Source organism: Lampris incognitus, chromosome 3 (genome assembly GCF_029633865.1).
Source record: "Lampris incognitus isolate fLamInc1 chromosome 3, fLamInc1.hap2, whole genome shotgun sequence".
Lineage (NCBI taxonomy): Eukaryota > Metazoa > Chordata > Actinopteri > Lampriformes > Lampridae > Lampris > Lampris incognitus.
Genome location: NC_079213.1, coordinates 108,425,675 through 108,451,596, shown reverse-complemented (window position 1 = coordinate 108,451,596; position 25,922 = coordinate 108,425,675). Strand labels below are relative to the sequence as shown.

The following is a 25,922-nucleotide window of genomic DNA, read 5'->3' as shown; positions in this document are numbered from 1 at the left end:
GGTTTTAATTAATTGCATTGACACATCAGTGAAAAAGAATAGAAAGGCCGAGAGAGAGAGAGAGAGAGAGAGAGAGAGAGAGAGAGAGAGAGAGGAAGAAATAAATGGAAATACAAACGTTGAACCTCTTCTGATCCCCCCCCCCTTTTCTCTTTCTCTCTGTTTTTGCCCCCTCTTTCATGCTTGTCCTGCACTCTTATCTATGGGATCTCTCTGAATATTAATTACGGTGCCACATTTAAAAAAAAAAGAGAATAAATCATTTGAAAATATGTAAATTAAATGCAATGTTTGTTGATGTAATAATATATTAAGAACTAGGGTCTTTATCCTTCTGGTGGGTTTCTTGGAAAGAAAAAAAGAAGGGTTTTGTCTGTTATCCAGATCATTTCTTTCATGACACCAGATACTTAGCATGCTCACACAGCAGGAAGTGCCCTTTTCTTTTCTTTTTTTTTGGATACCCTGGTGGTCGTCATTATTCAAGCAAGGCGATACGGTCACAGCAAGTGGGTCTGCAGGAAAATACTAAAAGAAGCAGTCACTGCATCTTGCAATATTTAGCTGGTGACAAGGAATGAGACGGGTTTTAGTCCAGACCGGCGGTTTGTCTCTTTGCTGCCCAAGCGGTCTAGATTTAATGCATATTCAGGATCAAGCTTTTGTGCAGGGTGATTGAACCATCGCCGTGTGATCATCTAGCCATGAGCTAAGGGAAAAGGAGAATTTTATGACGGTGTTTTTTCTTCGGTTGCCCCCCCCCACCAGCATGAATCCCGTGTTGCATCTTTTGAGTTTTGGCTGTAGTCGTATCTTACTTCTTGTGCAGCATAGGATCTTTTTTTGTGCATTTCTTAAAAGGTATTTTTTCCCCCACTGAAGTTGTTCACATCCTACTTTTTATCACTCGCTCAGTTGACTCAACACTATCTTCATCCCCATTCACTTAGGTGTCCCTTTTTCTCCCCCCTCTCTTTTTTTCGTCAGTGCTGTCGTGCTGCATTTCCTCATTATGCCGTGGAAAAGTGAAAGTCACATCGACCCCTAAGCTTCTTAGGACGGTCTATTAACTGCTCAGTGTAGCCCGCTCGGCGCATGCCTCTTTTATCCAGACCGTCTCTGTGTGACCTTAAATCCAGTCTAGCACACAACTACTGTAAGAATCAACAGTTATGAATAAATATCTGTGGTTGAATCAGATTCATCTTTATGCATCATTTATTGCGGCGTAATAAGTCGTTTTCGCAGCACTCGCCACCACATTTGACTCGTGTTGAATTAAAGTGCAATGACTTTACCATCAAATGTGTGTATACCCAAGCGCATGTAAAAACTGCATGCCTGTAATGGCACCGCATTCGACTTTGCCATGCTCTACTGTAACGGGTAAAGACAGTAAAAAGAGATAAACACCATCATATGACAGATGACACCACAGCACACCCATTATGGTTTACTCCAAGGTTCTTTATCATAACTCTGTTTCCGGGCCTCTGGTTCACAAAGTCATTATCCTAAGCATAATTTGCACAGTGGAGATGTCTCCATAATGTGCAATCTATTCGGCGTGCTTCAGAAGAGAGGAGATAATGGGGAAAGAGTATTGTTAATGTTCTACATGAATTCCAGCCGTCTCTCGTTCTCTCTGCATGTCTCAAGATTTACTTTTCCGTCTGTCTGTCTGCCTCCCTCCCTCTCTTCCTCCCAACCTCGTGTCCTTCTTCCTATTTAATGACATCAGCGGGCCTCCCTCACATCATGCGCCTGTTTTCCATCCTTTAGGTGACCGAAACGAGGACGGGCCCTCTCGGATGCAGTAACTATGACAACCTCGACTCTGTCAGCTCTGTTCTTGTTCAGAGCCCTGAAAACAAGATTCATTTGCAAGGTTGGCCATCCATAATTGAACCCACCCAATTTCCGATGGAATTGTCACAGTGGCTCTTCTCTGGCAAGCCTATTATGGCACCACTTGGATGTCAGAACAAATTTAGCTTCGATCAGTCTTTCCTTTTTCTTTTTTCTTTTTCTTTTTGTTGGTATGCATGCTGCAGTTTTTCTGAAGTGATCCCACACTATTAAGCTACAGTAACAGAATCCCACTGTGGGGGATTATTTTTTGTATATTGCATGTGAAGTCAAGTATATGACAAATATGGCAAAAACCATGACAAAAAAAAAAAGAAGAAAAAAAAAAGAACATCATTGCCATTCTTCTCGACATTTTTGTGCTTTTGTCCTTCCTTTCTCCTTGCCTCAGGCCTCCAGGCCATACTGCCAGAGTACCTGAGGGCCAGATTTGTGCAGGCAGCTCTCAGCTATGTTGGATGCAATGAGCAGGGCCAATTTGTCTGCCGAGACAATGACTGCTGGTGCCAGTGCAGCGAGGAATACCCCCTGTGTAATTGCCCTGAGGTAGACTTGAGAGCTATGGAGGCCAGCTTGCTTCACATCCAAGATTCCTGGAACATGGCCAACCGGGACTTTGAAGAGTCAGGTTAGTGCATTCATTTCACGACGGTCTCTCCCTAATCCGTCATTGTGAGAGGAGACCGGGTTAGAACAGAAAACAAAACAAAACTGACATGGTGAAACAATCTATTAGCCTGATTAAACAATCAAAAGCCAATCAAAGTTCACGTATTTGGCACACTGTAATTTAGGTAATCAAATTTACAAATTTCCATAGGCCCTGACATGGATCCTTATTAAAGTGTTTAGTGGAGATTTTCATTCAAGCAGCGAACACACATCTGCTGCCTGTAATCTCTGAGAAAATACCACGTCTTCTTTGAAGGGAACCTAACACGAAAGAAACTTTGCTGACAAAACGAGAGTTTCAAAAAGGGTTCATGTTTAGAAGCTGTGGTTACCTGCAGAGTTTTCCCTTTTTTCTGCAGAACCCCGTGTAGAATCGAATTCTCTCTGGCATTGAGCGATATTGGATAAAATGCACTTGAATAATGGATAAAGACATTTATTTCTGCATCACTGGCTTTGTTTTACAACCCCGGAGCTTTATACTATTGGGTATACCGTATTACAGTTGTTGTCAGCAAGTTTATTCATTCATTCATTCACCGTTGAAGGACTGAAGCTCGAGCTCTTTTACAGAAAAACTTTTTTTTTACGACAAGCTATCGATGTAAGTTGCAGCTATATCTCAGCTGAAGCAATATTTGCACTGCTTGAATTGGACTGTGCTACTGTTTCATGTAAATTTGACTCTAAGATCGACAAAGGAGCAGCACAGAGCTCTAAACCCCACAAATAACACTGCGAGAGTCACAGAGATATGTTGTAAACATTCAAGTTGAAGAATTTATTGAAAAACTCTCTCTGCAAGCCAAGTTAATTTCTAGAAAATTAGAAGAACTGAAGCACAATTGCTAATGGCGCTTTTGTATAATCCCACAGCACTTGACCAACTGGGCCTCTTAATACAAGCAAATACAACAGACACACTTCTCTTATGTTGTGGGATGTTTAATTACGCCCAACCAGTGCTTATTTCTACAGTTATACTGTACATATCCAAATACGACAGTGTCTTACTGGTTGCAATGGGGCGGGGTGGCCAAAGGGGGGAGGAGATTGTTTGGGGGAGGGGGGTGGCACTTTAAACTTAAAACCTGGAGTGTATTCTTAACAATACAGTTGCAGCTCATATGGTTGTGCAATCGAGAGGATCAGGAAACATAATTTGGTGAATCAGTGTACTAAATGACTGTTTGGGTAGAATACAATGCAAAATCTTTTTGAAGTCATTAAGAATTGAAAACACTGTGCTCATGCTATCTTTGCAGTCTGCCTCATTACTGTATGGTAGTTACTCTATGGTAGTATTTGCAGACAGCTCTATGGTGGAGTACTGAAATATCTGGAAACAAGCTCACGGACTACAATTTCAAGATCCCTTGAACACATTGTCCCCACTGTGCGCGTTCGTCAAAGTGTTAAATCGTGGTGCAACTAGGCTGTCTGCACGACAACCGTCAAAGTAGCGTGTAAAGTCAAAGTGTGACCTAATCACTGACCAGCCAGGTTAGCCTACCTAATCTGCTCCAGATCACTGCTTCTATTTCCCATTGCACTATGGGAAAGTGAGCATTAACAAACAGAGGCAAGATGTCCGTCCAGGCGCTCACCTCATATTTTGATGCTCACATCTGGTTAGGACAGTTGCGGCAAAGCTGCCACTGGAGCAAGTCGGGATGGAAGGATGGACACGATTTTATTTCTCCTTCTGCATGGGCCGGTGCACTCTGGTGCTGGAGCCGTCCCACTCTCTTCATTCAGAGCTTCGTCTGGCGTGGCTCCCCACCCTCTCTCTCAGTTTTGCCGTGTGTGTTTCGCCTGCATCTTCGCCAGTGTCAGTCAGCCCAGGACCCAGCTTCACTGAGGTGTATAAAGCACAGTTGGATAGTTTGGCACACCTGAGGCTGATCACAAATCAGCCTCCTTATTATGTCTGCTCTTCCGTGACCCAAACCCCCTCTCTCTCCACTTCCAGTCAGTGCTTAAACCACACCCTACTACCACATATCCCCATTGGCCAAGCAAGAGAAAGTTGGCCACAACCATCTGCGCCCCCGGCCTATGGCCCACCTTGAACTTAAAAGGCTGTAAGGCCAGATACCAACAGGTTGGCCCCAGGAGGTAGAAGCCGAGGGCGCCAACTGACCATCTCTCTCTCTACGATGCTGCACCTCTTCTCTCTCTCTGCCAATGTATGGCTAATGTACAGCACCAGGCGATTGACTCCCTCCACCCCCTGGGACAAAACTGCCCCCAGACCTCTGTCCAATGTGTCAATCTGCAAGTCAAAAGGGAGAGAGAAGTTAGGAATGTGGAGCAGCAACTCCCCACAAAGAGCTTGTTTAATCCTCTCGAACACCATCTGACACTGCTCCAGCCACTGGACCGGATCTGAGGCAGCCTTTTGGGTGAGGTCAGTCAGGGAACTAGTCAGCTCTGCAAAGGCTGGGATGAACCATCTGAAGTAGCCGGCCAGTCCCAGGAATCCCCTCACCTGCCTTTTCATCTCAGTCCTTGGGCTGGCCACAATTACTACCATCTTATCTAGCTTCAGATACACCCGCCTAAGTGGTACCACCAAATACAGTACCTCCTGCTGCCCAACTATGCACTTTTTTGGGTTGTCCATGAACCCCACCTGCCTCAAGGAGTTGAGCACCACCACCATCTGCTGCATATGCTGCCCCCAACTGCTACTGTTGGGGGCAGCACTTGTTCTACATCATCCAACTATGTGGCAGCATATGCAGTGTGCAGCCGCAGCATCCGGTCCATGAGGCATTGAAGCGTGGCTGGAGTCTCGAACAGTCCAAACAGAAGTGTCACAAACTGATACAATCCATCTGGCATAGAGAAAGCCGTTTCTCTTTAGACTCTGGCGACAAGGGAATCTGCCAGTAGCCTTAGGTTGAATCCAGTGTCGTAAAAAAGCAAACAGAGCAGAGCCTATCCAGGAGTTCATCAACCCATGACATTGGATATCCATCAAACTTTGACACATAGTTCACCTCTTGGTAGTCTACACAGAACTGTATAAACCCACCAGTCTTACGCACAAGGATGATGGGGCTACACCAGTCACTGCTAGACTCCTCTATTACCCCTGTTTCCAGCATGGTCTTAACTTTTGCCTGAACAGTTTTCTTTTTGTATCTTGGCAGCTAGTACGGATGGGAGTGTACTGTCATGCCCGGCAATGTCATTATGGGGTGCTGTATGAGGTTTGTGCATCCTTGCAGGGGGGAGAACACATCAGCAAATCGCTGCCGCAAACGAGGCAACCTTGGCTACCTGGTAGGGTGAGAGATTTTCCTCACAATGGAGGGGGGCGGGAATGTTTAAGTTTGTACCTCCAGCCCCAACTCATCTCTCTCTGATACCATTGTGGCCAGAGAAACTGGGACCACCTCTCTCCATGCTCTCAGGAGATTGAGGTGGTAAATCGCACAACCTCATAGTCGACATCCCCCACCTGCCGTGTCCTCATGAAGGTTTCCTTGCTATTTGGCAATTAATTTGGAGCAGGACATTGGAAGTAATACGAGAACTTTATCTCCCGGTGCAAACTGGCATAGTCGCGCTCCTCTTTCATACAGGTGTTGCTGCTGTTCCTGGCCTTGGAGGAAATTCTCCCATGATAACTGCCCTAATGTATGGAGTTTTGCTTTCAGGTCCAAGACCTATTGTATTTCATTTTTACTGGCGCTTGACCACTCTAACAGTTTTCTTTAATCAAGTCCAACACATCTCTTGGTGTTCTGCCGAACAATTCACAGGGGGAAAGCCCCGTGGAGGCCTGGAGAATCTCATGCACTGCAAATAACAGAGGATCCAACCATCTCAATTGTGGCCATCTTTGTGTACAAACTTTACAAATCATGGTTTTGAGAGTCTTACTATATTTGAGGTGATCTGCTATGGGGTTGTGATGAGCCACCTGGAAGTTCAGTTCCTGATGGCTTTTCGGCACTAACAATTTAGTGTGACGTCTGTGGGCATGAAATCCTTTGAGAGACTGGTGTTGGCCCACCTAAGGGACATCACAGTCCTGCTGCTGGACCCCCTGCAGTTTGCCTACCAAGCAAACAGGTCAATGGATTATGCAGTCAACATGGAACTGCACTATATCTCGCGACACCTTGACTCCCCAGGGATATATACAAGGGTCCTGTTTGTGGACTTTAGCTTGGCGTTCAACACCACCGCCCCAGACATCCTCCACTCCAAACTCTCTCAGCTCACTGTACCAGACCCCAACTGTCAGTGGATCACAAACTTCCTGACAGACCGGAGGCAGCAGGTGAGGCTTGGGAAAATCCCATCCAGCATCCGGACAGTGAGCACTGGTGCCTCCCAGGGATGTGTGCACTCCCTCTACACAAATGACTGTACCACAGAAGACCTTTCTGTTAAACTCCTGAAGTTTGCAGACATCACAACAATCATTGGCCTCATCCAGGACAGTGACGAGTCTGCTTACAGACAATTGTTTGAACAGCTGGCACATTTATAACAACCTGGACCTGACGATGCTCAAAACAGTAGAGATGACAGTGGATTTCAGGAGAAGCCCCCCTCACCAAACTCGACAGCACTGTGTCTGCTGTGGAGACCTTCAGGTTTCTGGGATCCACAATCTCCCAGGACCTAACGTGGGTGTCCAACACAGACACAATCATTAAAAAGGCTCAGTAGAGGATATACTTTTTGCGCCAGCTCAGAAAGTTCCACCTGCCTCAACAGCTGCTGATTCAGTTCTACTCCGCAATAATCCAGTCTCACAGAAAGTTGAATCAGTTCATCTGGACACGTTTATTGAGAGAAACATTTCATCACTCATCTAAGGGACTTCTTCAGTCTCAACTGACTACAGGTATCCCCACCCTTATCAGCTAACTACAGGTATCTCCAGACTAAGCTAACTGCTAGCCCATGCAGACCGGCAGTTCCGACAGTCATCCTAGCTGGCGTTCATTCTTCCGGACATTTTTAAAAAAAAAATTTTTTTTTACTTTAGATATATTTGTTCTTGTAGTTTTTGGATATGTGTTTTTGTATTTGTGTTGCACTGCATTAGGCTGGATGTTTCATTTCATGTACGCAAGTGCTTGAAATGAAATGACAAATAAAGTGTTTCTGATTCTGATTCTTATAAACAATACAGTGGCATGACGACCAAAAAAAAAAAGATTGGTTTCATATGCAAATTGTTGTGACCATTAACTAGAGTTACAATGGCCATGTGTACTAATCACAGAGGATTGGGGAATAGTTGCAATCACAGCATTGTAAGATGGATGGCAACAGATGTATTTTTAGCCCCCCCCCCCCACTCGGTTCATGGATGGGCGTTCCCTCTTCACATAGATGGCCTCTTTGACTCCCCGTTCAAACCAGCATTCCTCCCTATCGAGGATGTGGACATCCTCATCTTTGAAAGAGTGGCCACTGGCCTGTACATGGGTGTAGGCTGCGGAGTCCTGGCCTGACGTGTTAGTTCTATGTTGTGCCATCGTCTTGGCCAGCGTCTGTTTGGTTTCCCCAATATACAAGTTGCAGCAATTCTCCCAGCACTTAACAGCGTACACTATATTGCTACATTTGTGCCAGGGGAACCCGATCTTGGGGATGAAGCAATTCATGGCACAGCATGTTTTGGGGTTTGAAAGCGACTAAGAAGCAGTGTTTGAAAAATATGCGTCTCAACTGTCCTGACACTCCTGCCATGTACAGAATCACCACTGGTTTACACTTAGGCAGCTGTTGTTTTTCTCCGCTCTTCGATCGGCTGGTGCACTGTTTGGGCGTCTTCCTGGCTTTGACAAACGCCCAGTTAGGATAACCACACTTAACCAGGGCCTGTTTAATGTGGGATTTCTCCCCTTCCACCACTGCTGTGTTGAAGGGGACATTGTCAGCTCACTGGTGCATTGTGCTGATGTCTCCTAGTTTGTGCTCCAGTGGATGATGAGAGTCACACCTTAAGTACTGATCAGTATGTGTTGGTTTAGGGTAAACATCAACAATCAAATGTCCTCCATCACCAATTGCAATTTCACAGTCTAAGAAGGCTAACCTGTCATTTTTCACATCCTCCCTGGTGAACATGATGTGGTTGTCCAGAGTTAATGTGGTCGGTGAAATGTGGTATGTCCTGAGATTTAATTTTAATGCAGGTGTCATCCACAAGTCTGAACCAATGGCTAGGTGGTGTCCCTGGATAGGACATCAGAGTCCTCTTTTCTACTTTCTCCACAAACAATTTGGCCACTGTAGGTGATACTGGGGAACACATAGCAAACCCACGCCTCTGCCTGTATTATGTGAAGTACGTGGATTGAGGACACAGCTTCAGGAGTAGACACCATTGGTCAGTGTTAAGGGTGGTCCTATTGCTAAGGGTGGGGTTGTTTTGTAATTTCATACGGACTACCTCTACTGCTTCATCAACAGGAATGAAAGTGAAGAGAAATGTAACATCATAAGGGACCATTGTTTAATCCCCCTCTATAACGATGTCCTTCACTTTATCCATAAAATGTATAGTGTTCTGAATGTGATGTTCATTACTTCCTACCAACAGGTTAAGAATAGATGCCAGAAACTTAAGAGATATTATAGGTCACCGAGTTAATCATACAAACAATAGGCTGTAATGGCACATCCTGTTTATGTATCTTAGGCAAACCATACAGACTAGGTGTAGCTTCCCCTGGGCATAATCTACGGTTCAAAATTCTGTCAATAGCATTGTCCTGTTCTAACAGCTTCAGACAATCTATCCCCATTTTCTTGTAACCACTGCCTGGATCTCGTTTTAGGGGCTCATAAGTATTTGTGCCACTAAGTAACGTCATAACTTTCTCATGATAGTCTGTCTGATTCAATAAAACAGTGCATCCGCATTTGTCTGCCTGAAGGATTATGACGTTATTGTCCTTACTGAGAGTTGTGAGTGCATTCCTCTCATCTTTGCTGATGTTGGACAGCGCTACCTTCGCATTGCTGAGGCAGGCTGAAACTTCCGTCCGTAGTTGCTCTGCTTGTGATGTTGTTACGGATCGCCGATTCCGGGGCTGTGATCAGTTCCATTAGCAGGATTTGCCTCGGCGTGACAGCAAAATTCAGCCCCTTAGCAAAAATGTCTCTCTTCTTGGACAGGTTCTTCACCCACTTGTCCTCATCGTCATGGTGTGTCTGATGTCTGTCTCTCTATCCGCTGTTGAGGGCACCATTCGTTGTCTGCTGATGTCTCTGGCTTGCAGCAAGTCGGTCGAACTTCTTTTGCTGCCTGGTTTTCGACTTTCCGTGTTGTGATGCTATTTTCATTGCTTAATTCACTTACTGCTAGAGTCGCTAGTTTTCTTTCTCTAACGACTCTTGTGTTACTGGGCAGCCTTTCGTTCCTAGCTTAGCCTACTTTAGCTGTTAGCTTTAATGCATTTGCAGTCAAAGCAGGGATTCTGTTTTGTTGGTAACTGGCCTTCTTTCTGGGTCCTCCCTTACCTGCTGAAAGCGGATGGCATTCACCGTACTGGGGACAGCGCCGCTCTTAGTATCTACATTTAGTTTGACACTAGGGACTTATCATTCAGCAGGTTGCAGGGGATTAAAGAGCCTGCTAGGTTTAAACCTAGTGCGGCTGTGGCATCAACTAGTTTAGTTAATGTGTCTAGTCAGGGAATTTCTCATAGTGTAGATTATCAGACAGCTTGGGTATAATATTGAGGCCGTCTCCCTACCCTGCTGCATTGCTTCCAAGTTCTCTCGCCTAAATGTGTGAATCACAATAATCTAATAATAATTCCTACCACTGGTGGTGGTGGTGGTGAAATGTGCAATGAAACACCTAATCTACAGAACCAAACAGCTAATGTTATCAAAAGTGTGACCACACATTGTCCAAGGCGTAGGTCTTCAAAATTGTCAACTAGTAATACAAGGATACAAGGTGTCTAATTCCTATTAATATTTCATCTAGTGGTAGTTCTAAAGTTCTGCCTACTACTGATTGCTGCAACAAGATGCTTAAATTTGGTTTTATAAATATTAGATCACTGTTTACCAAAGCCATACTAATAAAGGATCTGGGTCTTGAACATAGTTTTGATGTTATTGGGTTATGTGAACCATGGCTGAAACCAAATGTTTTCCTTTCCTTAAATGAAGCTTCCCCCACCCGACTATACGTATGCCCATGTAGCTTGGGCAAATGAACAAGGTGGGGGTTGTCACCTTAATATTTAAGTCTATTTCAATTTAACTTCTAAATGTGAAACTAGATTAAAATCTTTTGAGGCTCTTATTCTAAATCCGTCTCCCTCAGCCACGAACAGACTCGGCTCAGTCCACATTGTGATACTCTATTGACCTCCTGGCCCTTCTTGCAGAATTTAACTCAGACCTTGTTACTCGTTCTGATGAGATTCTAATTCTTGGTGATTTCAATATTCACCCGAATAAGGCTGCTGATCCTCTAAGTAAAGCCTTTCTGGCACTTGTTGATACTTTCGGGGTCGCTCAGTTTGTTCAAGAGTCGACTCATTGCAGTGGTAACACCCTCGATTTGGTTTTATCTAAAGGGATAGCTGTTTCTGATCTGACTGTCTTTCCAATCACATCCACTGTGTGAGATAATTTTCTCATTAAATTTGAAACATCATTGGCCTATCCTGTTAATGTCGGCAACGTTGTAATTGCTTCTCGCCACATGGGTCCCTCCAGTGTAGCTGCATTTGGCCAGCAGCTGCCTGAAGTCTTGGCTCCTTTCACTGTAGAGACTGACTGTTGAAAATCTCACAAGATTATTACAACTCCTCTCTTCCCTCTCACCAATCTCGGACAACGGCCACTATTTCGGGGCTTCCAGTGTGGCTGTTGGCTGCTCGCTTCCATTTCCTTTGAAGACTTCCTCTTTTGTACCCCTGTCATTGTTTACAGTTGGGATTAGCAACTTGAGACGCGAGGATGGAGTTGGAGTTGAGAGACGACGTCTTCGACCGGATTGTTTCGCAAGTAGTCGACACGAGTCGGACATTTCTCCACGCAATACACAAACAACAACACTTTTTTTGTAGGCGTTTTAGGTCCAGACGAACCCTAATGGGAGCAGCCGAAAGTAGTAGTATTAGCTAGGTCCAGACGACATTTCGGCCAATGCTGTCCGTTCCTTTCATCCCCCACACTGACTGTTACCAACATTCAACCAACGCATGTTCCTGTAGAAATCACCGCCTACTCGAATGTGATTGGTCAATACTGCTCGGACTAAAACGAAAATGGAAACCATAACACCTCTGATACCTATATATATGTGTGTGTGTGTGTGTGTGTGTGTGTGTGTGTATGTATAGAACCTGTTAATAGAAATTACTGTCTTTTCTGTCTCTGAACGATGTCTTCTCCTTTCTCTTCTCCCATGTATGTGACTGGTGTGATGCGAGTCTCCACTGTGTGCACTCAAGAATCTGTCCTCCTGCCAGGTCTCCATGGTTTTCAGACTCAGATCCAGACAACTTTATTTATCCCAGAAGGGCCATTCAGTTTTTACCATCTACCCAGACACAAACTCACTGAAAAGTGGCAATCATCATCATGTCAGGGACAATAGACAGATCAGTACATGGGCAAGAGATGCGCCTTCACCCTCATGTGGCCCTGTGTGCAGACTCCCACGAGGGCCAGGCGAAGGGCAAAAATCCATATAAGTTAAAAGAAGTCAAAAGAATAGAATAATAAATAAATGAAGCATTCTAAGATGCATTGCACACTACAGTCAGTGAACGTACAGGCCCACAAGCCATGCGAAAAACGTGATGTGATGGTGATGGTGGTCACCACCTGGACGCTGCTTGGCATCGCCCTCATCACATTCTTCACATATCTTATAAATCCATATAATTTTGTTATCCTGTTTCAATGTTATATCCTTCTCCCTCTGCAATGTGTGATGGTGTGATGTGAGTCTCCCCCGTGTGCATGTGTAGTTTGTCCTCCTGTCAGGTCTACATGGTGATGGAGGTCGCGTGGCTCAGGTCCTAGGCTGTTCTTTTGCCACCTGGACACTGCTTGCCGTCCTCCTCATCATATTCGTCATATATCTTATATTTCCATTATCATTTTGTTATCCTTTTTCACTGTTGTATTCTGTAAATTGTGTTCTGATCTGCACACACAACATCCATTGCACGTCCTTCCACCTTGGGAGAGAGATCCCTCCTCTGTTGCTCTCTCTGAGGTTTCTCCCAATTTATCTCCCTGATAAAGGGTTTTTTGAAGGAGTTGTTCCTTATCCGATTTGAGGGTCTAAGGACAGGATGTTGTATTGCTGTTAAGCCCCCTGAGGCAAATGTGTTATTTGTGGAAATTGGACTACACAAATAAAATTGCCTTGAAATTCCACACCGCCAGCACTCCCGACCTGACATTCGAGGTGCCCCTTGTGGGTCCGGGAGGGCAGAGGCTGGTGCTGGGCCTTGTGGAAGAGGGAGGGGTTAGAACAGGGGCGAGGTGCAGAGGTATATGCTGCTGGGTGGTGGTGTGTGTGTGTGTTGGGGGGGGGGTGCTCCACTCTGGTCTTCTCCTCAGGGCCGGGATGGGGCAGACTGTTGGCTGGCCGCATCAGTCCCATGCAGGAAGGGCAAGGTGGTCTTCCACTAGGGTGACGGCTTTAGCCAGGCCCTCAAGACAGTGGCACTGGACCCTGTCGGCGGTTGCAGGGGGAATGCAGGTGATGAATTGCTCCGGTGCCACTTGCTATAGGATGTTGTCGATGTCCTCCAGGTCTGGCCACAGCCACCACCTCACCGTGCCAAGGAGCTGCTGTGCTAAAGACATGCATGTTAGGGTTAATAGTCCTGTCTGTGCCCCTGACCAAGGCAATGGAGAGAAGAACTGGAGTTGGTCCCCGGGTACTGCACAGCGGCTACCCACTGCTCCTAGCTACACAGCTAGCTACACAGCTAGGATGGGTTAAATGCAGAGAGGAATTTGCCCATGGGGATTAATATAGTATGTCAAGAATAAAAGGATGGCCGGCGTCCTCCACGACAGCTCACCTAATCACGTAGTAGTCCCCCTGAGAGGACGCTGGTAGGCTGTGTTGAGCGACTTGCACCTCCCCGTTAAGCAGGGGGCGCGTGCACACAGCCCATTCCTCCTCCGGCCACCCACACGCCATCGCCATGCTCTTGAAGATGTCCAGGAGCGCCTCGGGGTCGTCGGCGGTTGTCATCTTAGGGAGGGTGATCTGGGGCCAGTGAGATGGTGAGGCGGCTAGATCACCCGCAGGCAGCCAGTGGGGAATGCAGCAAATCCCTCAGGAGAGCCTGGTCTTTGGCCTGCGTTGCGGCCATTTCCTGAAGGTCATGCAGCTGCTGGTGCTGCTGCATGTGGGCTTGGCGATCCGGTTAAGACTCTTGTTAGCTGGCTTAATCGTGATTCCATCCGCACCCGTGCGGGCCGCCACCGCTGTGGCAAAGCTGCTGCCGCTGGAGGGGTTCAGGGCGGAAGGACGGACACGGGCGGAACACAGGTTTTTTATTTAATGCAACGTCTCCATTTCTAATTCCACATGGGCCGGTGTGCTCTGGTGGTGCAGCCGCCTCACTCTCTTCATTCAGGGCTTCGTCTGGCGTGGCCCCCTCCCCTCTCAGGTTCGCTGTGTGTGTTCTGCCTGCGTGTTCGTCAGCGTCAGTCAGCCCAGGACCCAGCTTCACTACGGTATATAAAGCACAGTTTGTTAGTTTGGCACACCTGCGGCTGATCATTATTCAGCCTCCCTGTTGCGTCTGCTCTCCCGCGACCTCCTCTCTCTCTAATTCCAGCCGACGCCAAACCACATCCCACCACCACAACAGTCTCATTGATTATAATGAGAGTGGTATATTTTGCACGTGATGCTCGCTCGCTATGTATGCAGCCAGGACAAAGTAGAAGAACTGAGGGACTGCAGATCTGAGGCTAATAACCACTAACTCAAAAACCAGCATGGTTTTTCTAAGACGTTGCGGCAGCATCAGAGATGGCCAGGAATTTATTGACCCCCCCCCCGCTGCCGCCGCCGCTGCCATCCGCCCTTGTCGGTTTGGATGGCATGCAGAAGGTTAACTATATGGTACTTGGCTTTTTCCAGTGGTTGACAAGTTGATGATAGTTTGAAGAGATGGGGCTTTCAGAGATAATAAGCCATTACTTTATCTTAATGGCAAAAACATTCTACATTTTAATTTCATTTTTCAAATATCTAATGGCTACCCCCTTTGAACCTTGGCATAATGAGCATGTTTACTAACATGCAAGAGCCCTATAATTTCACCAGTCACTACAGCAGTCTGCTAATGAATAAGTGACGACACAGTCTTTACTGAGCACATCGTGTGATTTTAGCAACACGGGGGGGGGGGGGGGTAGTGCTGTACAAAATTGGCAATTATGCCCGAGACCCAGTTTCTCTCCCGTACTCGAGCTCCGGCCCAGGAAAATACTATTGAAATGCATGAAAAACATTCCATTACGTGTCTTTTAATCACATCGCTAATTTCACGGCAACATATAATACAGGCAATAGTAACGCGACGACTAAATAGCTTTTCCAATCAGATGCCGTGTTATCAGCACAACTCTAACGGCAGACAGCACAGTCGTTTTCTCACTAACGGTAAACTTGTATTGATATTTGGGATACCAAATCATCTGGTGATGACACCGTTACTGAACGCCCTGGACATGTATGCCACGGACCCCGGCAGACCCCGTCTAGCCCGCTTCAGATAGTTTCCCTCTTTGTTTCACTCGTCCCTTTGGCTGATGGTCGTGTTCTCTATAGATCTGCTGACCCCGTTCGGGCGATGTTGTCGAGTTCATGAAAAAGTAACAGAGTTCCGCTTCTTTCCATCAGTTCACGCATCGCACAAAATCACCTCCGCTTTGCTCTGCAGCTCTCGTAGCCACGCGGTCCTCCGCAAAGTGGTTTTCTTGTTTGGGCTTTCTATAGCAGCCGAGATTAGCTGGTCAAAGAAAACGAAGAAGAGAGCAAATAAATAGTGATTTAGTTTTGCCAAGGGTTCGGGGGAGTGCGGGGGTTTGTTCATCTCTCCACACCTGTTTGCCTTTCAGATGAGTTCCAGAACTTTGTTAGGAGGCTTCCTACGTTTTACGCCCTGAACACATCTGCCATCCAGTACTTTTGGAAGATGGAGCCTGCCGTTCACCAGCGCTACAGGCAGCTGGAGCTCAGCACCCAGCAGCTCCTGAGTAAAGCCCGGCGCATTGTCAACAAACTCTTCACGCTCAGCAAGCGGTGCCGAACGCAGCCCAAAATCCTCCTGCTGAGAGAGAGGTGAGAATCTGATGAGCGTTAACAGCCAGGGAATGGATGCAAGTCTGTGTAATGTCCTCAAGAGTGACCTAAGTATGTGTGTGTGCGCCTCTGAGTATCGCTATATATTTGTTCCTGCTTGTGTGAAAAGGGGCAGAAACACCGGCCAAATCGCACAATTTTGCATTACATATGATTGTTATCCTTTGAACTAGCCATATTATGTCAGTAATACACCCCATATGCTAAACCCTACCCCCAATTATATGAAAGCGAGAACTACAGAACTATATATTTTGACCCAATTTCTCCTCAGAGGTGAGTAAAGTATTCTGATTCTGATTCTATAGCTACAACTGAAGTGTCATGGGCCCAATCCCAATCCCCCCCCCCCCCCGCTTGGCCCTACCCCTCCGTTTTATGCGTAGCCGCATAGGGTTGGGCGTCCCGTTTTGGGGCTCGCGCTCACCTCGCCCTCCAAACGGAGCCTTTTCAGATGCAGACTCCAAACGGAGTGGTAGAAGAAAATTCCCAGAATGCTTTGCGAACTGAGGCGGTGTAACATGGGATGGGGCCAATATCTCAAGCAAGTTTTCCTTTTCCATAAGGGCAGTCCAAGCCAGCTAGATGAACTGCGGCAAGGAGAGATTCTGTGAATAAATACTGTACTAGTTACTGCTTTGACGTGACCCCGGTGTTGTGAGGGAATATTTCACTTGAAGGCGTTGGTAGCCAGCAAATCAAAACACGAAATAAAGCTGGGCGAGTCTTAAAGGGCCCTGTTTGAGTAATGCTCTGGAACGGGGGTTTTTTTATGCGAGGTCTTCAGAAGTGAAAATCTTTTGATTGTGACAGTTTTGCACTTGACAAAATCAGCACAGCGCTCCCATCAGGGAGGAAGTGAGCTCGACTTAGGCACGCTGAAGACTGTTTACCAAACGGCAGTATTTTCATTTCACAGAGAATTACTTAAATGCTCTTTTTGTGAATTGAGAAGGCCGACATTCCCACTATGCAATTACATATTTCCGCACGGCCTTGACTGTAAATGACCTGGTTCGAGATGGATTTGATTTTTCTCTTCAAAAAGAGAATCATCATGCAACGTCTGAGTTATTATTCATGCATTGAACCATATTGTCTTTGTCAGAAATAAAAGTCAACGGTAAAACGCATCAAACATTTGGAGTAATGGCAGTCATTTATTAATCTGCAAATCTATTTTAGAGTTTCTAATACTACTCTAACTTTTTAGTGTCTCTTTATTTTCACTCAAATTATTGGATCATAAGAAAAAAAGCGTCAGGGTGGCAGTGAAGTGATCACATGAAAGACAGAAAAAAGAAGAAAACAGAATCACGACGCCAGTGGCACAGCCACATGAAACAACCGACACTCTGCTGGAGTATTTGATCAAGTGTTGCATGTACACATAGCTTTCTATTAAGACGGCGTTGTGTCCAAACAGGTGATTTAACTTTACTGGATAAGTGAATGTTTGATTTTAGGCAAAGAATTAGCAGTCGTGTCGATCGGTTCCAGACTGAACGCCTTGCATGAAGAAACTCAACTCACTATCGCTTCATTTGCTCCTACTTGTGTCCATATTCCTGCAACAACCACCTCCCATGATGCAACAGTGCATGCTTCCCTCATTTCGCTTTGCACAAAGCACTGAACGTAGTTAACAGAGGTAGGTAGTAACGTCTTACAGTTACTCTGTTACATCCACCCATCCATCCATTACCCAAACCGCCTATCCTGCTCTCAGGGTCGCGGGGATGCTGGAGCCTATCCCAGCAGTCATTGGGCGGCAGGCAGGGAGACACCCTGGACAGACCGCCAGACCATCCCAGGGCCAACACACACACACATTCATACCTAGGGACAATTAAGTTCGGCCAATTCACCTGACCTGTATGTCTTTGGACTGTGGGAGGAAACCCACACAGACACCGGGAGAACATGCAAACTCCACACAGAGGACGACCCCCAGGGTTGGACTACCCCAGGGCTCGAACGCAGGACCTTCTTGCTGTGAGGCGACTGTGCTAACCGCTGTGCCACCATGCCGCCCACTCTGTTACATGTGCTTGAGTAAAGTTTTTTTTTAAATAAATTGTACCTCTAAGAGTAGTTGTTTTGCAGAATACTTTTTATGCTTTACTTCTACTCTGCTATATTGGGCTACATACTTCTTCCTACTTTTACTAGAGTTGGGACCAGTCCGATCTTGCCTGATATATCAGACAGAGTTGCCAAGTCATTACAATCCATTTCCATCTTCATTCTGACACTGCCTGCACTCTAACCGGCTTCCGCGGGGGAGAGGGATTCGAGTTTCCCTAACCAATCACCATAGACCAACATATCCGCCTGAATCTAACGTCTTTTTATGTTGACACCGAGGCACAGCCCTGCCAAAATACTGGTTTTGCCTGGGATTTAAGAGTGGAGCGGAGCGAGGTAAAAACAAACTATGATATCAGGTGATATTGAGAAGACATGCTGTCTAATGCTTGACAACAGCTCGGCTTGACAAGGGTGTTAGTCCCGCCCGTGGCACTGATTGACTAATCATTTGTCTGCCCCCACGGCACTCATTGGATAATCACTTTTTCAACCGAGAGACGGCTGTTTCATGATGCCAGACCAGAAGAATCAGTGAACTCGGTGGAGTGGGCGGATTCAAAGGTCTGGCCCCAAGTAAGATCCAATTGGCATCGGGTGCCAATACTGGCGTAGTTTACTCATCAGATATCAGGCTGATGTTACCGATCCACGACGTACCGATCCAGATTCCATAGTCTGATGGTTTTATGAATTATAAATCTGTAGCTAATAATGCAATTTTAAGACCATAGCCAAAATGGAATATATATATGAGTTCAGGTAGCATGCAGAGTGGGAAGCAGAGGATGCAGAAGCTGCTGACCAGGCGGCTGAAGGGTGTGTGTGTGTGGGGGGGGGGGGTAGTGAGGAGGCGGTGGATTGTAATGAGGCCGATGGCTGCAGGGGAAACAAGTGAAACCCCACAAAACGTAAACCTGGAGCCTCCTGTACTCCACAGTAATTCGGAGAAAGATAAAAAGGGCCTTAGATGATGTAGTAACTGTGTCAGAGGGACCAAGTGTGAGTGGAGTTAGTGGCGCAGCTGTGTGCATAACCTCCCTGGCAGCTGCGGCAGGACGCGCAGAGTGATGGGGAGGAGGCGGCAGCCGACCCGCCTGTCACCTGGCTCTCCTGACATATTTTCCAGGAGAAGAAGGATGATCGTCCTCCTTCTCCTGGGTCTTGGTGATGACAAGTGACAGGGCAAGTGAAGAACCACATTTACAATCTTCCATCACTTTATCCAGGTTATTATCACAATTTAATTGATGCTTGGAGAATAAAAAAAAAAATCAAACACCAGAGAGTACACATGGGTAAAAGTTTCAGAGAACAGGGTCAGTCCTGCCAGGCTAGACAGGGTGTATATCACCATACATCTTAACACCGGGTTAGTCAGGAGCAAAATATTTCCAGTTGGTTTTACAGGTCACCACTTAATCAATGTCATTCACCAACAAAAAAAAACATATAAATCTTTCTGCCATTGTAATGACTACAGGATAGGTCGTTTTGTAAAAAAAGAAAATAATTAATTCTCTGGGTATTTTGGAGAGGAAAAAATGCAGAGTTTGACTGCAAGTCCATTAATACGTTAAAGGAGTTGCATAGTAATTTGCATTCCTACACCTGTTTGTATGTGAAGCCTACTTAAACTACAGTTCAAATAAGTTGCTGTGGAATACATTTAAATGTAACTTATTTTTGTATAGTTTTTGCTCTTTTAAAGCGGCAGTAGACAACTTTTTTGCCTTAACTTGAAGTATATGAAGTATACAGTGATTGCACAGTGTAATGGCTATAGAACAATGACACCATCGGGGACTAAATTGATTCCCTATAAACTTGCTTTCACTGTGCAATTCTGTCTGCCACCGGGTACGATCTCGCGGGAAAATTAAGGCTTGCCTTACGGCACAAAGAAAATGCATCAACCATTGTGCAACCAAAATAAGAAGAGGATAGCACTTTCATTTTCCCTGGTAGCTATCCCAAATAGTGGAAATGATGGACGGTAGAACACCTGAAGTGATAGTTAAAACTCTACCCGGCCAGAGAAAAAGAACCCCGTTGACAGAGGAGGCAAAGAAGGTGAAGAGCGAGAGTGATAGAAACAGAGGTAAAACAAGAGTGAACCTCAAACGGGCATTCGCTCAATGCAGAGAGCTCCGGTGTTATATCCAACTCTGTTTCCCTGTTGAGATCTGTTTCCCCGTAGCCAGATGAAAGTGTTCGCACGGAAAAAGGTTAGCTGTTGGTTATAATTAGGTTAAGGTAAGCGCCGGGTTAGGTTGAGGTTAGGCTATATCCCAGTGTTGTATACAACTCTAGCTAGGGGGCAACAGATCTCAACGGGGAAACAGAGTTTGATACAACGCCCAGGACTTGAGAGGGGTCCAAATCGACATCCAGTTGGCATTAATTCAAATGGATCAGTAAGTAGCACAACATGCCTACTTATTAATACTACCAGATGTTTTACTCTGTCTTTATCACAGCATTGAGCCTGGGGTTTCTAGTTTAAATTTGGATTCTGAGGGTTGTTAATAGGGTTATTAGCCAGGCTGCTAATAAACAGAAATTGATCCAGTTGTTTTTGCGACAGTGGCACAAATAATAACACCACTTGGAAACACTGGGGGGGAACGTTGTCTATTGCCACTTTAATAAGAAGTGCTGTATGGTTTACTGCATCCTCATGTAACCTTACACATAACAACAACAACAATAAATAAATAATATTCAAGAAAAAAGAGCTCTGGTGTCGGTATGGCAGATATCCAAATTCAGGTATAGGAATCTGATCAGCGCATCTCTATTAGGGATAGGGTAAGAATATCGGGGCAGGTCACAGAATCCGATAGGTCACCAAATATGGTGTGACACCAGCTTAATGGCAGAATAACCATGCCCCCCCCCTATTCTGTGTTTGTACTTTTTATGTTACAGAATGGCGAAGCAGAATAACGGCGCAACGTTCCCACCTTGAACAGGAAGGGGCTAGTTACAAAATGGTGCCTCACCCAACACACTATTGGGAATCCCAATGAGGAATTAACTAACAAAGTCTGAATATTTATTTATTTATTATTATTTGGTGGCCCAGTGGTTAGCACTGTTGCCTCATAGCAAGAAGGTCCTGGGTTCGAACCCCAGGGTTGTCCAACCTTGGGGGGTCATCCCAGGTCGTCCTCTGTGTGGAGTTTGCATGTTCTCCCCGTGTCTGCGGTGGGTTTCCTCCGGGTGCTCCGGTTTCCCCCACCATCAAAAGAAACATGCATGTTGGGGTTAATACTCCCGTCTGTGCCCCTGACCGAGGCAATGGGGAAAGAACTGGAGTTGGTCCCCGGGCGCAGCATGAAGGCGGCAGTCCCGCTGCTCCGAGCTACACGGATCACAGCTAGGATGGGTTAATTTACAGTAACAGTTTCCCCAAGGGGATTAATAAAGGAAACCTAATTAATTAATAATTTAGTATTCAAACTCTCAAAAAGAAATGCAATTGCTCCCACTAATGTTTCGTGCACATACCCTATTAAACCTAAATGCGACGTTACTGAGAAAATGGCTGTCTTAGACCAGGTCCTCATTAAAAATTTATTATTCTTTCTCATTTGTTAACTGTTTTGCTCTTACACACTGATGTAACAAATTGCATCTAACGAAGTTGCTCACTACATGTAGTTTTTTCAAGAGATGCTTTTTTACTCTTACTCAAGTAGTTATTTTAGGAGTACTTTTACTTCTTCTTGAGGAAATATTATTATAAAGTAACTACGCTTTTCCTTGAGTACTTGTTTTTGTTTACCCACCACTGATAGTTGATAGATTTTCTTTGGGGGAGATGAAATGGATTTACATACGGTAGACCCTTGTGACTGAACGATATGTGGTGGCAGTATCGACGTATTCATCAGGGTTGTTTGGGACTGGGATTTTTTTTTTTCATACCTTTCATCTTCTAAGCATTTGCTTATTTTATCATCACTTCTCCACGCACCGCTTGAACCAAATAGACCAACATGTGGATAATATTTGTCTTTTTTTTTTTCCCATCTGAGATTTGCTGTGGAAAAACAAGCATGACACTCGGAAATTAAACTTGCATGTGATCAGATCAGATGCCCCGTCGTCCTTCTGTGGTGACATAATAACCAGAATCCCAGAAAATGTATTTCGGTAGGTATTGTATAATACTGGAAGAGGCCACATATATTTCCTTCTTAAGTTATTACTTTACGTATTTAGTCAGCAACATTTTTTGATGAAATTGTTCTTTCCTAAACATTTTTAGGGTTGCTGATTTTGTAAATTTAAACCAGTATTCCCATTTCAATTATTCGGCGCTGGTAGTTCCACCACCAAAGGAAACCTGCCAACGCTGCTATATAGTAACCGTGTCCACAACAGGGTTAGATGCTGAGACAAATCTCTAATTATCTCCGTTCCTCAATGCTGCTGCTGGGGGAAACAACAAAAGCAACAGCAACAAAATATAACGTCATTTATACTATAATTGTATTTTATCCAATTAAAGTGGGCCATCTGCTCTGGTTTTCGTACTGAAGCTTTTTTGAATACTGATTTCCTATGATTAAAGTAAAAGAAGAGTTTTAAATTTGTCCTTTATGTGCTGGTGTTGCCACAAATCCTGGATCAGCAATCTGGACACCCAGCTGCTTAAGGAAATCAATATAAATCAATATAAATATTCAATGTCAAAAATTCTACATATTTATTACTTCCATTTTTTCTAAATTTCCCTGCTTTTTCTCCCCAATTGTAATTGGCCAATTACCCCACTCTTACAAGCCGTCCCGGTCGCTGCTCCACCCCCTCTGCCGATCCGGGGAGGGCTGCAGACTACCACGTCTCCTCCGACACGTGGAGTTGCCAGCCGCTTCTTTTCACCTGACAGTGTGGAGTTTCGCCAGGGGGACATAGCGCGTGGGAGGATCACGCTATTCCCCTCAGTTCCCCCTCCTCCCTGAACAGGCGCCCTGACCGACCAGAGGAGGCGCCAGTGCAGCGACCAGGACATGTACCCACATCCGGCTTTCCACCCGCAGACACGGCCAATTGTGTCTGTAGGGACGCCCGACCAAGCCGGAGATAACGGGGATTTGAACCAGCGATTCCCGTGTTGGTAGGCAACGGAATAGACCGCCACGCCACCCGGATGCCCCTGTATATTTATTACTTTTGATGCAAAAGTGTTCTTTAAATTTTACGCCAAGACCCCAAATAGGTCATTGGTATGTCTCTAATCAATCCTAATGGCACAAATACTTAAAGAGCAAGTTTTCAAGGTTGGAGAAACATTTGCACCATCATGTCTCACGTGCCCGAGTCTTCTCAACATACTTTAACAGAGAGCGAATGTCTTTTTTAATGTTAGTTATATGTGCCTCTCTCTTTTTTGCTTGCAGGCCCTTCAGCTATTGGCTGAACTACATCCTCTCTATCATATACTGCAGTGAGAACAACTATATCGGCTCCTACCTGGAGGGCACCAGGAGCTGCTCCTGCCCCTACGAACACCCCACCTGCCAGGGTGTGATCCCTTGTGCGGTGGGCGAGGGGAACTCCTGCGCCTCGTGCTCCTATGAGAACCGTTCGCGTTGTGCCACCTGTAACCAGGGCTACATGCTGAGCCAGGGCCTGTGCCGCAATGAGGTGCCAGACTCCACGGACCACTACATCGGCTTCGAGACAGACCTGCAGGACCTGGAGTTACGTTACCTGCTCCAGAAACGCGACAGCCGCATCAGCATCCATGGGATCTTTGTCAGCAACGACGTCCGGCTGAATAATTGGTTCGACCCATCTTGGAGGAAAAGGATGTTGCTAACACTGAAGAGTAACAAGTACAAGTCCAATCATGTCCACATGCTCCTGGGGATGTCGTTACAGATCTGCCTTACCAAGAACAGCACCCTGGAACCCATGCTGTCTGTCTATATCAACCCGTTCGGGGGCAGTCACTCGGAGAGTTGGATCATGCCCATTGACCAGAACAACTACCCAGACTGGGAGAGGACTAAATTAGACATCCCTCTGGACTGTTACAACTGGACATTGACTTTGGGGAACAAGTGGAAAACCTTTTTCGAGACAGTACACTTTTACCTGCGGAGCAGGATCAAGGCGCCTTCAGCAACCACAAACGGGACCGTTTACTATGAACCCTTGGAGTTCTTGGAGCCAGGACGTAACCTGGGCTATATGAAGATCAACAGCATCCAGGTGTATGGATATAGCATGCACTTTGACCCGGAAGCAATCCAGGACCTGATTTTACAGCTGGACTATCCGTACACTCAGGGATCGCAGGACTCGGCCCTGTTGCAGCTGCTGGAGATCCGGGACCGGGTCAATAGGCTCTCCCCGCCCGGACCGCAGCCCCTGGACCTCTTTTCCTGCTTACTGCGGCACCGTCTCAAACTGTCCACCACAGATGTTGTCCGGATCCAGGCAGCGCTGCAGACTTTCAGTGCCAAACAGCCTAATTCAATGGAATATGAAACAACCAAGTTGTGTAGTTAATAAGCGGGCAGGCATCCAGAATCACAGATGGCAGTGCAAGTTATTACACGGGGCCTCGTAATGGTAAAGAGCAATTCTGGAACAGTTTGAAGGACTTTTGGGGGACATTTACATTGTTGTTATGGATCTCAAATATGCATTTGGGATTCTCATATCAGCTTTCGTATGAATTTGTACGACATCGTAGAATTGAGGAGTATTTCCGCCAGATACCATCACAGTTTACTTTTCCTGATTAAAATGAAATAACTTGGACAGCTATGAAAACCAAGCTTACACTTTATCGTGGCTGACATGTTGCCTGTGTACTGAGGTTTGTAGATTGCACAGATTTTAAACACCTTAAAAAAAAAAAAATTTAAAAAAAAAAGGGGAAAAAACCCAACCTTTTGCCGATGACGTACCGTCCAAGCGATGTAATCATTTCACAAGGTTAACACTTCAGCACCGCCGTCACGTTTTGTCATCACCTCCCTGTTTTAGAGTGGAACATAAACAATAACATTTTACTGCCATAATCCGTTTTTAGCTAGGACATAATGGGTAAATTGGAGCCCTAAAATTTACGTACCACTCCAAAATAATCATCTTTTCATTTCCGTCTGACATTTTTCTAAATAAAATAAAACCATTTTAAAATAACAAACCGTATGATTTCAGCTTCTCAGCTGAGGGGGTGGGGGGGGGGCAACCCACAATTCATCATCACAAAAGCCATGTTACATGTTACAGGCATTATATGTTAAATGTGCTTTTATTTTTATAATACTGTTGTTTGTGAAACAAAAGTTACAAAAATAATGTCTATAAAATGTATAAAACAATTTGTTAATACGCTAAATAAACATTTTTATGTGTGGTCTGTACATTTTGGGCTTTTCATACAGAACGTGTAGTTAGAATGAGAATGTTGTAGTACCGTGATACACGTACATCATATCATATGAGTGCATGTAGTCATATTATACATAAGTAGGTGTACACCCAGTACAAACGGAGAGGAAGACGAATACAAGGATGGATGCTGGAACATCTTGTCACGTGGGGCCGACTCTCACAGGGACACGTGGGTCAATGCAAGTGTAGGACAGCGAGCCAGAAAGGTTTGGTTCAGGGATTAGGAGCTAGCACGTTTAGGCCCCGTTAAATTTCCAAACCCTGCGACGTGGATTCGAACCCGGCGCCCAGCCGGAAACGTTTCCTTGAGAGGGCATTTGCTGTTGTTCTTCTGCTCGGACAGCAGGTGATATGGCCAAACCACAGGACAAAAAACATGAAAGCCAGACCACAGCAAAGAGCACCGCTTGCCGCCAGCACTTGGCATAAAATGTCAAGTTCAGCTTCTTCTCTGACTAATGAGTTGTCCCCTCGGACCCCTCTGACAGCAGTCCAAACCGCCCCACCTCTA

General features: G+C 45.5%; 1 protein-coding gene across 1 annotated transcript in view; it reads left to right on the top strand.

Annotated features, from left to right (window-relative positions):
• brinp3a.1 (bone morphogenetic protein/retinoic acid inducible neural-specific 3a, tandem duplicate 1) overlaps positions 1-24,514 on the top strand; it is a 66,436-nt gene extending 41,922 nt beyond the window's left edge. The window contains exons 4-7 of the mRNA XM_056277367.1: positions 1,783-1,888; positions 2,261-2,497; positions 15,655-15,877; positions 23,398-24,514. Coding sequence (XP_056133342.1) covers positions 1,783-1,888; positions 2,261-2,497; positions 15,655-15,877; positions 23,398-24,514 — 1,683 coding nt within the window. The remainder of the gene's footprint in view (positions 1-1,782; positions 1,889-2,260; positions 2,498-15,654; positions 15,878-23,397) is intronic.
• The last annotated feature ends 1,408 nt before the right edge of the window (positions 24,515-25,922 follow it).